General features: G+C 37.7%; 1 protein-coding gene across 2 annotated transcripts in view; it reads right to left on the bottom strand.

Moving 5' to 3' along the window:
• LOC116175789 (transmembrane protein 132E) overlaps positions 1-16,010 on the bottom strand; it is a 168,758-nt gene that overhangs the window by 7,831 nt on the left and 144,917 nt on the right. For both annotated transcript variants that reach the window (XM_031494088.1, XM_031494089.1), the window contains exon 2: positions 3,320-4,181. In XM_031494088.1, coding sequence (XP_031349948.1) covers positions 3,320-4,181 — 862 coding nt within the window. The remainder of the gene's footprint in view (positions 1-3,319; positions 4,182-16,010) is intronic.

Consider the following 16,010-nt stretch of genomic DNA (forward strand, 5'->3'; position numbering starts at 1 on the left):
TTTATGCATGTTTGTTGGGTATATTTTACGAAAAAAGTAATTTCTCTAAGAACCATGAATCGTACGCCCTCTAGCGACAAACCTAGAAACTTGAAAAGAATTTCCAGCAATTTCTCTTGGTCCATTTCTTTAGCAAAATCTTTTTCCCGAAACTGTGCAATTAACGGCTTCACAGTGGCGGATTTACATATAAAAACATACCTAGGGGCGGCAGCTTTAGAGGGCGGCATTTTTTGCACTATATTTATTTTAGGTAACATTTTGAGTTTTACAATAAGTCCCCTAACAAGTAACAAAATTAATTAAAATTATGAAATAAATTGGAATTGGTAGATAATTTAAACAATTATTACAGTTTGTAACTGTAAGAACAATAATCGACAATGCAAGTTTTGACGTGTGTGAAAACTTAATCTTAGGTATACTGTATTTCTTTTCATATTAGTTTTCAAAAGTTCAAGTTATAATTTGATTTTTATTAGCATCTTAAAATTTATTGCAATTAAAACATTATTTTGGAGCGCATATCTTTCGGTGTGCCTAGGGGCGCAAAAAATTTAAATCCGCCACTGGGGCTCCATAGATATGGTCTGTGGCCCTTATTAATGAGACACCCTGTACACATGACCGACACGTCTATTTCTAGATAGACACAAAAAAATGACAAAAACGAAAAAAGCGCATAAAAGTACACGAAATGGTAAGGAACTAATAGAGGGTAATAGAAAAACGAAAATAAAACAATTCTGGATAACAGCGAGTCACTTTGTTACAAAGCAACTAATAAAATCAAAAGAACATCATTAAAAGTACAGCTAAATTTTAACCTGAAAAAACAAAAAATTATGGATGGCGTTAAAACGAAAAGAAAAATTCAACGGCGAAAGAAAGAAAATGAATTGACACATAGCGAAGCTCGGCGGAATATTGAAAAATCGTCTTCCGGAGATAGGTATCAAGTTAGATGTGAATATTTTAAATAAGACGTAAAAACAAGGAGAGAAATTTAGAAAAAAAGATTCACGAACCCTTTAACGAATCATACGTGTAACCGATCGAATGCGAATCAATTTTACACGTAGTCAAGAATGATTTTCCCTAGAAGTATTCGAATCCGGATTCTAAAGGACCATTTACCATCTCCAGCTTAGAATTTGATTTAGTGGCCTCTTTCGCGAACACTAGTCCCAGTGGTTTTATGTGTAGGTAAAAACTACTCACCCTGTATGTGTATATCAATTCTAGTCCATAACTTTTGATTGATTTTGGATTCTACGCACCAAAATTAATAAGAAAAAGTGTTTTCCCGAGAAATTTTGGTGCAGTCGATTTTTGGTAAAAAGGGAAGGTTATACACTGCCTTTTTTGAGGACCGAAAAAAAAATTGTCTCAGGTCGACCCGGAAAAAAATTTTCTTATAGAATGTGGCCTGTAGAATCCATAATTTCAAACAGTTCCAAGATTGGGCCACTAGTTCAAAAGTTACAGCCCTTTGAATTTTCTTTCGAAATTGGTTTCTAGTCAGGGGCGGGCCAGGTGGAATTGCATAGGTTACGGGCCATTAAAGTATTAGTGTAGTAATGAAGGTGGCGGGGGGGTAGCTCTGCGGTGCACCACAAAAACATTTTTTGCTTCATTTTAAGGTACCTACTCCTTTTTCGGAAATCAATTACAATACAGTTTTTTTTTAAATTGCAGCTGATAATTAAAAGTAACAAAATATACAATCCAAACGAGGCGCGTCGCCTATCATTGTATTTCAGCACTTTCATGCCACGACAAAAAATGATAAATTCATTGTAAAACACTTCAATTAAAACAGAATTTTTTAACAACCTAACATCAACCCCAATTAGAGAAACGTGTAAATAATTTATTAATAGTGCAAGAAACTAAATACAGCACCTACTTATAAATTTCCAACGGGCTATTATGACGTACAGGCCAAGTGGCAATCGCCACCCGCCCCCCCCCCCCCGGGCCAGTCCGCCCCTGTATATCATATTTTTGAAGAAAATCGACAGCTTTTTTTGACGCTATATCTGCAAAAAAGAGCAAAGACTCGAAAGGAGTTTCATTAAAAAAAGTGAGGCGGAAAGGTGTATTTACGAGTTGAGATTTTCAAAAAAGTAAAGTTGCAACGTTTTATTTGTGGAGTTTTTTTTCCGAGCCGGTTTCGAGTTATGAGGGAAAACTGAAAAATGGTAACTTCTACACATCGGAACCGAGAGGATTTTATGTTACGTTATTTAATGAACTTCCTAAACATTCTCGAAAAAATAATCAGTTTATGGATACAAAACGAAATTGCACTAATATAGACAACGAGCGACAACGTCACTTCCGGTTGACGAATATTGATCAACATTTAATCAATTAGTCCCTTGACCATTGTCTACCTATTGCTAAAAATTAGAAAATTCGAAACCGTTGGTGAGTTATCGTGTCCACAGATGGACGGACAAAATGTCCAAAATCATAAACTCGCTTTTTGTCGCTTGTTAATAAAGGGAGAAGTCCAGATATTCTTCTGTTACAACCTGTCTAGAACGTATGTACTACAAGACTTAAAAAGGCATAATACAGATCCCCAACATCAACAAGTTAATTATTTCCAGGATTACTTGTGGATCAGACCGGTTAAACTGACGTATTACCTACCCTATTCGCAGGCAATATGCTAGAATATGCTATTGTTGGGAGAATTTTGTTCTGGCAGTTAAACTAATAACGAAGAGAGAGTCATAATTAAACGTCAAAGTAATCGCACACATTTTCTCCAGTTTTTTAAATGTAGCATAAGCAAGTAATTATGCAGAATTCTTGGTTGTGGTCGAATTACATTTCGAATATCGCACACTCGGCATTAAATTTCGAGAAAGATAATACCTACCAAAAAGCACAAATATAGTACCAAACCAAATTGTAATTTCCTGGTGGAACATAATGCACGCAACTAAAATAAACTACCTCGGGCAAAGAAAACATCCCTTTTGCGCTATTTGACAACTGAAGTGTTAGACTATTGCAATTTCCTTCTCGAAAATCCAATATTTGCGGCGCATCAAACGGAAGATATAAGATTGACTGGAGCAATAACTCTGTTGGCAATACATGGCCCTAAATTTTCTGTTCCAAACAGATGGGACACGAGTAATATCCATTACGTCAAGGCGTATCGAGCGCACATATAACTCATTGCGGTCTCAAGTGACGCATAATTAATATGCGTCTACTTTTAGCATTTAAACTTAATAGAGATCTTAATTGAGCTTTCAGTAAAATTCGATTGCATTTAGACGATAAAAGCTGAGCTTACCTGACAACGATCGCAGTTAGAAGTTTGGCTTTCTCCCTCTCGAGAAAAACGGGTATGTGCATTCGTGACAGTGGAAACAGCGGAGGATGAGGTACAAGCATTGTTAATCCTTCCGTCAGCTTCAGTTCTTTATAAGCAGCTTTCGCCTGCACTAAAGGCACCGTTCCTAAAACCGTCGACGGCTGGAATTGTATCCTTGGTTGGCAGTTATCTTCTTCGCTAGGTCGTGGTTCCAGAAGTGAATAGGCGACTTGCACCAGCCTTGGTGGTGACTTTAGCGTTTTCCCGGGTCTACCTTCTTTATCTGGCGGTGGTAACGGCGGCCACCAGGACGAAGGTATCGTTATCTGAGCCAGACAAACGCCATCTTCACCATCGGGACTGCAAGCGGCCGACAGTACCGGTCGATTCGCAAGAGTGGCGTGCAAAACGATGCACACTTTCTGATGGTGACGCGAGAAGAGCAGCTGCCTCCGATTTCCAGGATCGGTACCGGTGTGAAATAGCACCCTTAGTACAGGAGAATCTCTGGGAATCTCGTTTCGCACAATATGAGCGGACATGTCCAAGTGGTGGGTTGCCAAATCTTGTAATTCTGTCGGAGTAATTGACGTGTTTAGCGGTAACGGATCGGGCACTACGTATCGAGCGGGTACTGTTTGTTTGGTACTGAATGGGCCGTAAGTGGCTCGTACAGATATAGGCTGCGAAGTTTGAAATACAGTAAAGCGATCGATGGAAAGGAGTGAGCCTGGCGGTACGTTAATTTCGGATGTTGGCTGGTAGTGTTGCCTAGGTGAATGCTTCAGAAAGAAGCCTCCATCTTTGTTTTCGAAATGGACATCCACGCATCTTGACACGTCTGTAACAAAAGTATAGATCAAAATCTTAAAGTTCGAATACACCATTATATCTAGATTAGATATGTAACCAGAAAACGCGATAAATGAAGGTATTAATACAAGTATGTATGCTTGGATGTTGTGCAGAAGAACAGACTGACTACCTCGCCATACAATTTCCTTTGAAATTTTGGATTTCTATGACCAATAAAAAACACATAGTAAATATAGTAATTTCCAGGCAACTATGGCAACTTTGGAAACGCAAAAGATTAAAAATTTAGTGGACCTCACATCCAACCTGTGGATGAAAACAAAATGTCGTTAAATTCATAAGTGAGATGTCATGTTCGGCTCATTACAAAATGAATTCGAATGAATCGTATTTCTGAAGGACCGCGGAACTAACGCATTAATATTTGGCTGTGTTCCAAACACAATTATAGGTATATTGTAGGTAATAAAAACAGCGTTTTCTCATTTTGAATTGATTACCCAAGTGTAATCAAATTAGAACTGCAATTTATTAGATTTTGAATAAAATTAAATCCTTTAATAAATGCCATCGTAAACATTTGCTATTGGAGATTGTTATTTGATTTATTTTATGATGGTGTTTAGCTAATTCATTATTTAGGTAAATGGTTACTTTTGTTCATGGCACACCCATCTGAGGATGTTTGAATGGCATACTCATGTCAATTTACATGTTTCCTCATATAAACTCGCAGTACAATTTCCCTTTTTTGAAAGCCGTTTTTGACTGTATGTTTGAAACAAAAAACCATATAGCAAATTCAGACGAAAGCTGTTATTTATAAAAATTTTGCCGTTTCTCAAGTGCATTATTTTCTGTGCGAATTTGTACTCATAGTAATGTACACCTGGCATATTTAAAATGACATAGCCAATCACAGTAAAAAATTCAAATCTCCCGCACAATTCAAATTTACCGTAACAAAATGGTCGACATCCGGAAATTCAAAAATTCAAACTTACTGCCACACAATGGCGCAACCAATTTCAACGCAGCACTGTGACGTCACGTGACGTCAGAAAAAGGGCTTTACTGACGTGAAGAGCAAAGCAGATTAAACAGAATGTAGGCATAAATCAGGTTTACAGAAAGAAAGTGTTAAAAAGGAATAAATGAGAGAAAAAGATGAAAAAGAGGAGAAAACTTGTGAGGGTACCACAAAGGTGTAGGAAAGTACAGAGAGGACGTGTGAAGGTAAAACATGTGAAAGGAGGAGACGCGAACGAAGTGCTAAGGGAAAAAAACTTGACGGAAAATCTGTGAAGAAACCGTTAAGGAGAGGGCATGAAAAAGGAGGACAAAATCCTTGAAGATCTCCTTCAACGAACGCCTCGTTAGAAGGTTTGAAAGACATTTGGAAAAGGAAAAGGGGGGAAGGAAAGAAATTTTAATGAAGGGGTTGTACTGGAGAAAAAACGCGAGCGACGTGTGAAAAAGTCGCGAAACAGATGTGAAATAGGTGTTAAATTGGCGTGACTGTCAAAGGAGGGGGTGCGAAGGCGATGTGAAGGGGGCGAGAAAGGAGCGTCAGGCAAATGTAAAGTAATTGTGAAGGATCAAGAAAGCAAGAAAAAGAGATGTGCAATAGGTCAAAGTGGCATCAAAGGATTGCGAACAAGGAAGGGAAGAACAGAAGAGGAGGGAGAATAGAAGATAGAGGCGTTAGAAAGAGGGGGAGGGGGTACAGACACAAACAACAGAAGAAAACTGAAAAAAGGGCAGCATAAAACTGATATTCTAGAATGTAGCGGGGGTAGCTGGTAAAGCCGCTCAATTTGGAGTAAGAGGATATGATGTCGTGAGGTAAATAAGAATCATGGATAGAAGTAAAGAATTGGGAGAAAATGAAAAACCGGATTCCAAATGAATATATACGGAAGAACCAATTTGCGAAGAGGGAAGAGGTAAAAGGGGATAAAGGAATGGGGAGATGAAACGAAATAGAAACAAGGAATACAGGTCAGACGAGTGGAAGTGGGGGGAAAGAAAATGATAACAATATACAACAGAGAAGGAATGATGGAGGCAAAAATAGAAAATATTGAGGATGAAAGGGAGGAGGAGGGGCTAATATTGGGGAGATTTTAATGCCTGAACAGGAATTAAAGGAGCAGATAAGAGATAAAGAGTGCAACAAAAAGGGAAAAGTGTTAGGTAATGGAATCAGAAAAGAGAGGTTGAAGGATCTTAAAGGGAAACATGGAGGGAGATAGGAACGGGCAATTTACATACATGGGAGGAAGAGGAAGGTCGGTAATTGATCAAATGATCAATAGTAAATGAAAAAGTACTGAAAAAAATAGATTAATGTAAGATCGGAACAAGGACGGAATCGGATCACCAACCGATGGAATTGAATCTAAAAGAGAAGACAAGAAGATCAAGAAATGTAAAAAAAAACAAAGACGAAGGGAGATGCAGTTATGGACGAGAGACACGGTGGAGCTGTATAGAAGGAGAGTAGAGCAACAAAGGAGAAGAGGAGAGTATTAAAAAATCAATAACGTGGAAACAAATAACTGAAGGGGGGGGGTGTCCAAAGGAGAGAAATAAATATATAGGGAAACGATGGAGAAACTAAAAGAATACGAAGAGCAAATCGTGAAAATAAACTTTAAAAAAATTTTAGAAAACAGAAAAAAGAAAAATAGGTACAAGTGGGAGGGAAATACAGTTAGAGGAATAAAAACAACGTTTTGTCAACTTACTACAGGGAAAGCAGGAGAAAGGTGAGGCTATGGAAGAGGTAGGTAATGAGGCTTGGATTTTCGCCACAGATATGGTCAAGGAAAGGATGAGAAATCTAGTAAACACGGAATGGAAAGAAGGAGTAATTGTGACGATCTTCAAAAGAGGGAACAAAGATTGTCTGGGAAATTATAGAAGAATTACTATAATGACTACGGCGTATAGAATCTATTCAATGATACTGAACGAAAGACTAGAGAGAGAAATAGAAAAGAACATGATGTTGAAGGAAACATCAAGTGGTTTCACAAAAGGGAGGGGAACGATGGACTGCATATATGAATGACGCATATTGGTGGCAGAAGAATGGAAAAAAAGGGCGGAACGGTGTTCGCGTTTGCCGGAGTGGAAAGGGAAAAAGTACGGAAAATGGGAAAATTGGCCAGGTTAAAGGACAGAATCAAAGAACTAAATGGAGAGACAAGATTGCGGGTAAAAGGGAAAGAGTTTGAACATGGACATGCTCACTTAGCCCAACTTATTTTAATTTCTACTTAAGAGACATGGAAAAAGTATTAAAACAGAGCCAAGGTGGAGGGATAGTAGCGGGAAGAAGAAAGATATGGTCCCTGGCAAACGCGGACGACGCAGGGATCATGGTAACAGAGGTAGAACAGATAAAGGAAATCATGGGAATAATGGGACAGTATTGGGAAAGGAAGGAATGAAGCTGAAAGGGGGGGGGGGGAGATGAAGCTAAAAAGAGGGGAGGCAGGGAAAGGGAAATAGAATGAAAGTGGAGGGAGGAAACAATAGAAAAGGTAAAATAAATTAAATATTTAGGGTACCAAATGCAAAGAAACAATAGGGAAAATGCGCAAATAGGAGCATTACGGAAAAAGGGGGCGATGGCGATGAGACAGGTGTGGGGAACAAATGGGAAGCAAAAGTACAAAGAACTAAGAAGATATTATAAAAGGGTATTAGTGTTAAATGCAAGACAACAAATTGTATATTAGAGGAAGAAACAAAAATGGAAAGATAAAGATGGGGTCGGGGCGCAGGGCGGTAAGATCGGAGGAGAGGATAGACAGAGAACACTAGTGACAACGAGGATGAACGCAAAAGGAATGTGGGAAGCACAAAGAGGAAATTTTGCGAAATAAAACGATACAGACGGGCTAAGCGTAAGAGCGAAGAGAGAATACCAGTAGGAGAAAAGGTAGAAAATGAACGGAAAAAAAGGAATCTGGATACACAAATACAATAACAGAGGGCGAAGATGAGAGCGCACGTAAAAGTAGTTGTAAAGGTAAAGAGCTAATAACGGGTGGTTACCCAAGTAGCGAGAATCAGACGGAAAAGGAGGAGTAGAGGAAAAGAAAAAGAAGAAAGAAAATGTAGAATATTCTGAAAGAAAGAAGAGGACATAGAGCATGTTATTGACCTGATTTTTCTTGGTTGAGGTGCCAGAGTATTAGCTACCGAATGCAAAAAAGAACGAACTAAATATCTTGAAAACTGTAGGAGTAGTTAGGGCCTTGGACGGACGGACGGAGAAAGTGCACCTTCCAACATAAGTTGGAAAATACGCTAAAAATATATCTTAATTCTTTTCCAAGGAGTCCCGGATTAAAAAACAGACAAAATACGAGGATTTCAGCCCTTCATATTACGAGGGAATTCTTATACACGTTTCAGGTACTTATTGTCTTCTTTATGGTTCCATTCTGGGCTTTATCAAAACTGCAAGCAAAACTGCCATCACCGATTTCATTTGATTGTCAGTTGTAATACAAATGTAGGTACAAAATACATATAAAGCTCAGTATAAAGAAGACAAAGCTTAATACATGTCATTACAAGCTTACACCCTCTAAGTACCAACACGGTACAATAAGTGTTTATACAATTGTAATGTGACTCGTTAAGTACGCATTCAACAAACCTGCTTGAATGTAAGTTGTACTTTAGGTGCAGATGTTGTATATAGAGAGCCCTACTGTTAGCCCTACATAATTAACTGTCGAAAGAGTGAGGGATTGGTTTGAATTGAAATCATTCGTCTCTTTAGGAGTATTGAGAGAGCTTATTTAGTCTATAATTCGGTCTATACTTAAATTTTATTAATGGGGGTTTGCCGTCAGCTCCCTTGATAAATCGGATTCTTTGTCTGTGTCACACAATTCGTCGATTCGGGTGGATTTTTGAAATGATCGAGCTGTACATAGTATTGATCACTATCTTTACGCAGACTGCTAAACATGCTCGTTTCCTTTTTCGGGGTAATTAACAGCGAGGGAAACTTAAACAAATAGTTTATCGTTAATTAACCCATCTTTCCTGTGTTGTTTGAGGAGTCTATTAAATGCTATTGTACTTGTTTCATAACAACATCAAATTCTACTATAGACTTCTGATTCCGAGCTGTTTAGTTTACTTAACTCGAATGCCAAATATTTGCTTTTTATAGTGTATCTACGCTTGCTGACTTCAAGCTTAATAATTAGGCTGATTTAAATCTTGGATAAACATATTTGAATAAAGCTGTCCATAACACTACCAGGAAATTATAAGTCTGATGGGAAAACGCTTAATTTTTTTGGCATAATTTCCACAGTCAACAACAAGAAAAAGAGTGCCACCTTTAAATACGATGAATATAAATAAATAAAAATTAAATGGGTTAGGGAAAGAAAAAACGTTGTTAAAAAAGATAGATGAAATGAAAACAGAGTATATGGCCTAAGAATTAATAGGAACAAAACAAAAGTTATGAAGTGGTAGTGCAGGAGGATATAACAGTAATGGTAGGGGTGTCTTTAGTATTTAGGCACAGAGGTTGGAAAAGCGAAAGAGAAATTAAGGCCAGGACAGCGATTGCAGAACAAAATAGTAGATACGAGGAGGATTTTATGGAGTAAGAAGATTGGTAAATTGTTCTGTATGGAGTGTTTTAATGTACAGTAGTGAAACGTCCACAGCAATGAAAAGAGACCAGGAAAGGTTGGAAGCTTTTGAAGTGTGGATATGGAGAAGAATGATCAACATCAAATGGACTGATAAGATACGTAATGTAGAAATATGAAGTAGAATTGAAGAGGAAAGATTAATTAATGATCACAAAGTGAAGGAAAATGGATTGGTCATGTACTAAGAAAGAACTGTTTGTTGAAGGAAGTAATCAAGGGAACTGTTCAGGGAGAAAGGAAAATGAAAGGGAATTGGCTGACGACCTGAAGGAGGAAGAAGAAGGATATAAAGAAGTAAAGAGAAGAACAGAGGATAGAGAATCGTGGAGAAGAGCCATCAGGGACTAGTATTAGTGATGATGATGATGAACGGAAGAAGTCAGTAAATCATGGACTTCCACATCGCTGGATCGGATATACCAGTGCAAATGACTCAGCTCTGTTCGCATGGTTCCCCAATCTCCCGATTTAACGCCTCGCGATTCCTACCTTTGAGAGTATGTTAAGGATCATGTTTATGTACCTAACTGCTAAAAACACTTGACGAATTAGTGCTGGTCTGCTAATAATAGACATGGACATGTTGCAAAATGTTTGGTCTGAGCTAGAATACCAATTGGACGTGTGTTGTGTGACAAATGGGGTACAGATCGAACGTTTGTAATTTGGGGAGTAAACTCCCAGAGTTTCTTCCTATTTTGGTGTACCAGTGGCTATTGTAAGTGCTATACTTTATCAAATACATTTTAAAACCCGATGGATCATTTATAATAACCCTGTACCAGTGACTATAGACAAACGATGTAGGCTTAAAAAATGGCAACACAAATGGAGCTGGAAATGTGTTAGTATGGAACTGAACCACTAAATCGTCGCAGAGCCACCCTCGTTGTTATTACGATGATTGGACTTTTATGTCTAAGTTGAATTCAGTAGGTGTTTGAAACGAGAGCCACATAGTCCAATGCATTATATAGGCCACACCGTGACGTCATTGTCCCATTATTAATAACAGTAGAAAGCCCAAATTTAAAATAACTGAATATTTTCTTTTCTCTCGATATCGACTTTTCGGAAAAAAAACGTTTTGAACTTTTGGGAGAAGAAAAGCCAATCATTATTTAAGTTTTGGGTTTTAGAAACTAGGAAATCGATTTTTGATCTTGTAAGATAAATTACTATTAGCTTACCTAATTATACTGGGAGGGTAAGTTAAAAATTACTGAGAGAAAACAAACAGACGACTTGCAAGGATACTCTTTCACTGACCGCGCGAAATTAACTGACGTGCAGTATAGGTTCGATCAAAAACAGTATCTCACTGCAACCCCTCCCAAACGCTACTGTAACTTACAATGGGGGTGCGACCCCCCGATGGGGAGCCACTGCTCTATAAGTACCAAGAGTCGGTCTATTTCTAATCGTTTATAAAAAATTGAAACTATTTACATTTTTTTCTCGCATTTTCTAAAACATGATGGAAGGCGCTATTATGGACACTTTCTCCGAAGTCGAGCTCGTAACTACAGAGCCGGATTTACTTACAAGCAGAACAAGCACGTGCTTGTGGCCCCCCAACCGAAGGGGTCCCAGTTAAAATGTCGCGTAGAGAAGAAAGTGTAATTTACAATAGGGGTCCTACCTCTACCTCGCGCTTGGGGGCCTCGCAAGCTGTAAATCCGGCCCTGCGTAACATTTTTAAGATATTTCGTTATTTTTGCATTTGTAACCTTATAGCTCTGGCACCTAAATCAAGAAAACTCTTGACGTATAATTTACGCATGCACAGACTGTTAACTTTCTTATTTATGGAAATATTTTTTTGAAATTTTAATCAAAGATGCTTCTAGCAAAGGCAAACATATCGCAAGTAATAAAAATTAGGTCTGCGCATGCGCAGCACCATCTTTCATATTAATGAAACATTTGTTTTAAATGCTATCTGATGCTTCTGGTAAAGGCGTGCATATTGCATATTGTAAACACTAGGTGCGCGCAATGTTAATTTTCTTATTACTAGCGATATTTTACGCATTTTCCAACTCATGTTGGAAGGCACTATTATGACCATTTTCTCCGCTCGTTCGTCTGTCAGTCCGTCCATCCGTCCGAAGAGTTTTTGCATTCGGTAGCTTATAGCACGGGCACCTGAACAATGTCAACTTTCTTATTTACTGAGATAAAGATAGAGATAGTTCTCGTTACGTATTACTTTGATTCACCAAACCTATACAGCCACAAGGTAGACAAAAATGTCGAGCAACCATTGTAACGTGTACGTTCTTCCTACAAGTAATGATTGAATGTGGTTTTGAACAAAGAAGTACGCCGAAAAGAATTAAAAATAAACGACCTCAAGCGGCAAAACAAAGAACTATTGTAATAAGAAATCTATAACACTTGGAACAAATTTACTACAGGAACAAGTTACATCTATACTAGTGGAGGATAAAGGAAATACCTAGATGGCGTAAGAATTTAAATTAGAGCATAGATCAAATAGTTACTAAAGCGGAATTTCAACCAGGAATATCCATCGGTACGCAAATATCGTTACAACATATAGTGTAAACAAAAAATTCTAACGACACAGTAGTTTTGTATAGGAATGAAAAGTGATGCAAATCTTTTCGTCGAAAGGATACTTGAATACCGACCAAGTCAAAATTTTACTCTAGAAATTTTTGCAAAACTAAGTTTGGATTTGACATTTTCGTGGGCAGCGTACCGGTGGTTTTTATAGGGTGTCGTTTAAAAGTAGGAATTTTAGCGAACATTTTACAAAATCCCTAATGTCATATAATATTACCCGCTAGATTTTTCCTTTTTTTTTGTTCTGGAATCAACGAGAAATTCTATTGCAAATAGGAGTGCATCGATAGTTTTTTAATAGATATACTGATGTTAGTATCTATCTCTGTACCATTGACAGATTTAGCTTCGAGATATTTAGAGACAATATCACGCCAGAAAAAATATGAGCGCTGTAAGACCTAATGGGGTAGTATTATAAGGGTTCCATTATTAATGGTGAAATGCTTTAATCCTACGACCCCTCGATTTTAACATACTTAAATGCGCGTCTGTAGTACTTGGGCAAAATGAATTCCCTTCCACAAAAACTTTTTCATTATACACATGTAGGTACCTACATTAAAATAAACACAATTTTCACACAAAACTCGCTCTACACTATTCTCAATCCCCATTTCAAACTACCCGCTTACTTTCTATGTGTTTTTAAATTGTAAGTTTTAACCTGCTCATTTCTCTTCAAGGAAATAATACAACTAGCGCCAAGTTACTTTCAACCTTTCAGACTTTTCCTAATACGTAACCCTGGAGCTTTTTATTGCGCCGCCAAATGTAAGGTTGAATATCTACAGGTTATTGGATAAAGCTCACGGCCGGGATTTGTGCGATTGTCGTCCGATTTTGTATTGTTTTGAAAACGAGACCACAAAGTCATGTATTATTCAACGAATTTGAAATGTATTTGAAATTTATTGCGGTTGTCTGATCGTTAAAAGAAATACGAACAACGGGAACGTCACTGAGAACTCCCGCTACAGTTTTTTTCCTCTCCATTCTTTTTGCCATGTTTGATATATGAATCAAGTTTCGCGAATTTGTCGCCGATGTAAACAAAAACAACACGGACAGGTTTAAAGTTCGCGTTGTTGTTTGAGATGTAGGTGGGTAAAGTTTTACAAAATTGGAAGTAAACCTCATCTATTGATCTCTTGTCGGTTCAGTTAGCGCTTTTCCTTCGTTTTTGGTCTTGTGCGATCGTGCTTCCATTAATTCGTGTCAACAATTAGAGAAACGTCCCCGGCTGAACTGTAATTTTAGATGTGACTATTTCGTCTGTTTGTTCCTAGAGTTAATTAAATGTTAGCTATTCCAAGTTGTGACTTGTGTGTTGATACCTATTAGCTCTATTTAAAACTAAGGTACTGTGTTTCTCCAAAACCGTTGTGGTGGCCTATTTAATTTAGACATTTCACATTATACGATTATTACATACCGAATTTTTCCTAACAATTAATTATTACTTAATATTTATTAAGCTGCAGAGCAAAGCGATGCAAGCTTTATAGGGGAATCGATGGTGCCCATCTGCCCGTCTGTCCGTGAACACGATAACTGTCAAACGCTCTGGACCAATGCGTTAGATTCTGGAACTAACGAAGTTTCCTACTCGCGATATAAGTAAGTTCACTTGTCAGTGATATACATCTTGCTAGACGTTCAACGTTGATCAAGTCCCAATTTCCCTTTATCCTTCATTAAATCCATTTGAACTTTACTGAAATGTTTTCCAAAAGTTCTAAGTTTCAACGTAAAAAGGAATATGAACCTTAACTGTTTAACAGATTTATGTAACATGTCACAAATGAGGTTGTATACGCTATTTACTGAAGTAAAAAAAGGTGGAATTGCTATATCACTTCCTTTTCTTACACCTAATCCACCGACATTGACGGGTAGGGATGGTAAAATCCATTTTTGCTCTGTTAAATTTGTGTGTAGTAACGTTGGAAAAAAGGGGAAGGTGGCACAGGAAAAGTAAGATAGGACCATATAAGTTTTGACCAAGAAATGTCAGTATCCAGTAAATAAATATCACACGCGACATTCTTAATTTATATGACAGGTAGGTATAAGTTCAAAAAACGTTCAGTGTCAAGTCAATTCAAAATATCATAGTGTAAAGAACATCTCTTCTTTACACTATGAAAATATGCAGACTTTATACAAATCATTGTGGTCCATATGACCACTTTACACGTTACAAAAACTGAATTGTTTTATTTTATTTTTAAATCAGGGTTCAATTATTTTGCAGATTCCTAACAAACTCATCAAATGGTTTTTTTTGTTAAACGACTAGCTTAATCGGTTACGATAAAATTACCCCATGGATCTCAAGACATTGGACCAAAATTCTCTCCGCCTGAAGGGCTGAGACCGTCCAATGAACCCCATGCCACCGCTCAACTCGGTTGCCAACAATAAAATGTTTGTCTATATTAAGAAAAGTTTTCAAATTTACCATTCATAAACACAAAAAACACCCCTTCCTTCAAGTATATTAAAACAGAGATAATAAACTACGTTAAATATTGCAAAATCTATAGACTACTCAATTCGAAACCCCAAGTGACCACTTTCACACCCACACTTACCTTTCCTTTACAATAATTTCTGATGATTTGTCCAAATATTAACAATATCTAGTGGGGAAACTTCATTTTGGAACCGATAGGTATAGCATTGACAGTATAAATAACTTGTAGCATTGTTTGCATGTGGAACATCTTAGACTAGGCTATCCCTGAGGTTGAAAAAATTGTATATTAGTTCAGAATTTCCCTAGAAAAACATTTAATCGATTGTACAGGGATAGTCTACCTCCTTGTGGTAGCTCTGAAAGTGCCACATGTAATTTTCTTTTAGGGCCGGTTGTACAAAGGCAGTTTAAACCTCCCTTGGAATTAACCAGTGGATTATGGTCTAAGATTGGTTGAAATTTGATAAAACGTCAAATTTCAACCAATCATATGTCTTAATCCATTGCGTTAATCTAAACGAGGTTTAAACTGCATTTGTGCAACCGGCCCTTAATCTTGCGGTGAAACGTCGATACAATGTCGAAAAAGGCGCTGTAAAGTAACTTATAGTTCTCGCTGGAATCGATGTTATGTTTATATTACGGTCCTTCCTTGAATAAGAAAGCTCCCTTCAAGAAAAATTGAAACTGGATCGCTTTGGGGTTATATAGTGGAACCCTTTTGTGACTAGCTCTCGTACAATTGTCTCGTTGTATGGGAATTTCCCTAATAATGAAGCTTGTATGTTTTGGACATGTAAAGGATTAAGACAGGAATGCTCACTTCGCCCAACCTTATTTAATCTCTATTAGGGGTCAGGGCTAAGGTGGGGGGAAAGTAGCGGGAAGAAGAAAGATATTTTTTATTGGGGCATTTGTTTTTAAGTTGGCTGGGTTTCAGCCAAGGCTGTTCTACCAACCCAACCCACTATATATTTACAAATATCCATGCCCAAACCCGGATTCGAACCAGGGACCCTCATGATGGCAATAATGGGAAAGTATTGGAAAAGGAAAGGAATGAAGCATTAAGGAAAAA

Source organism: Photinus pyralis, unplaced genomic scaffold (genome assembly GCF_008802855.1).
Source record: "Photinus pyralis isolate 1611_PpyrPB1 unplaced genomic scaffold, Ppyr1.3 Ppyr1.4_LG7, whole genome shotgun sequence".
NCBI lineage: Eukaryota > Metazoa > Arthropoda > Insecta > Coleoptera > Lampyridae > Photinus > Photinus pyralis.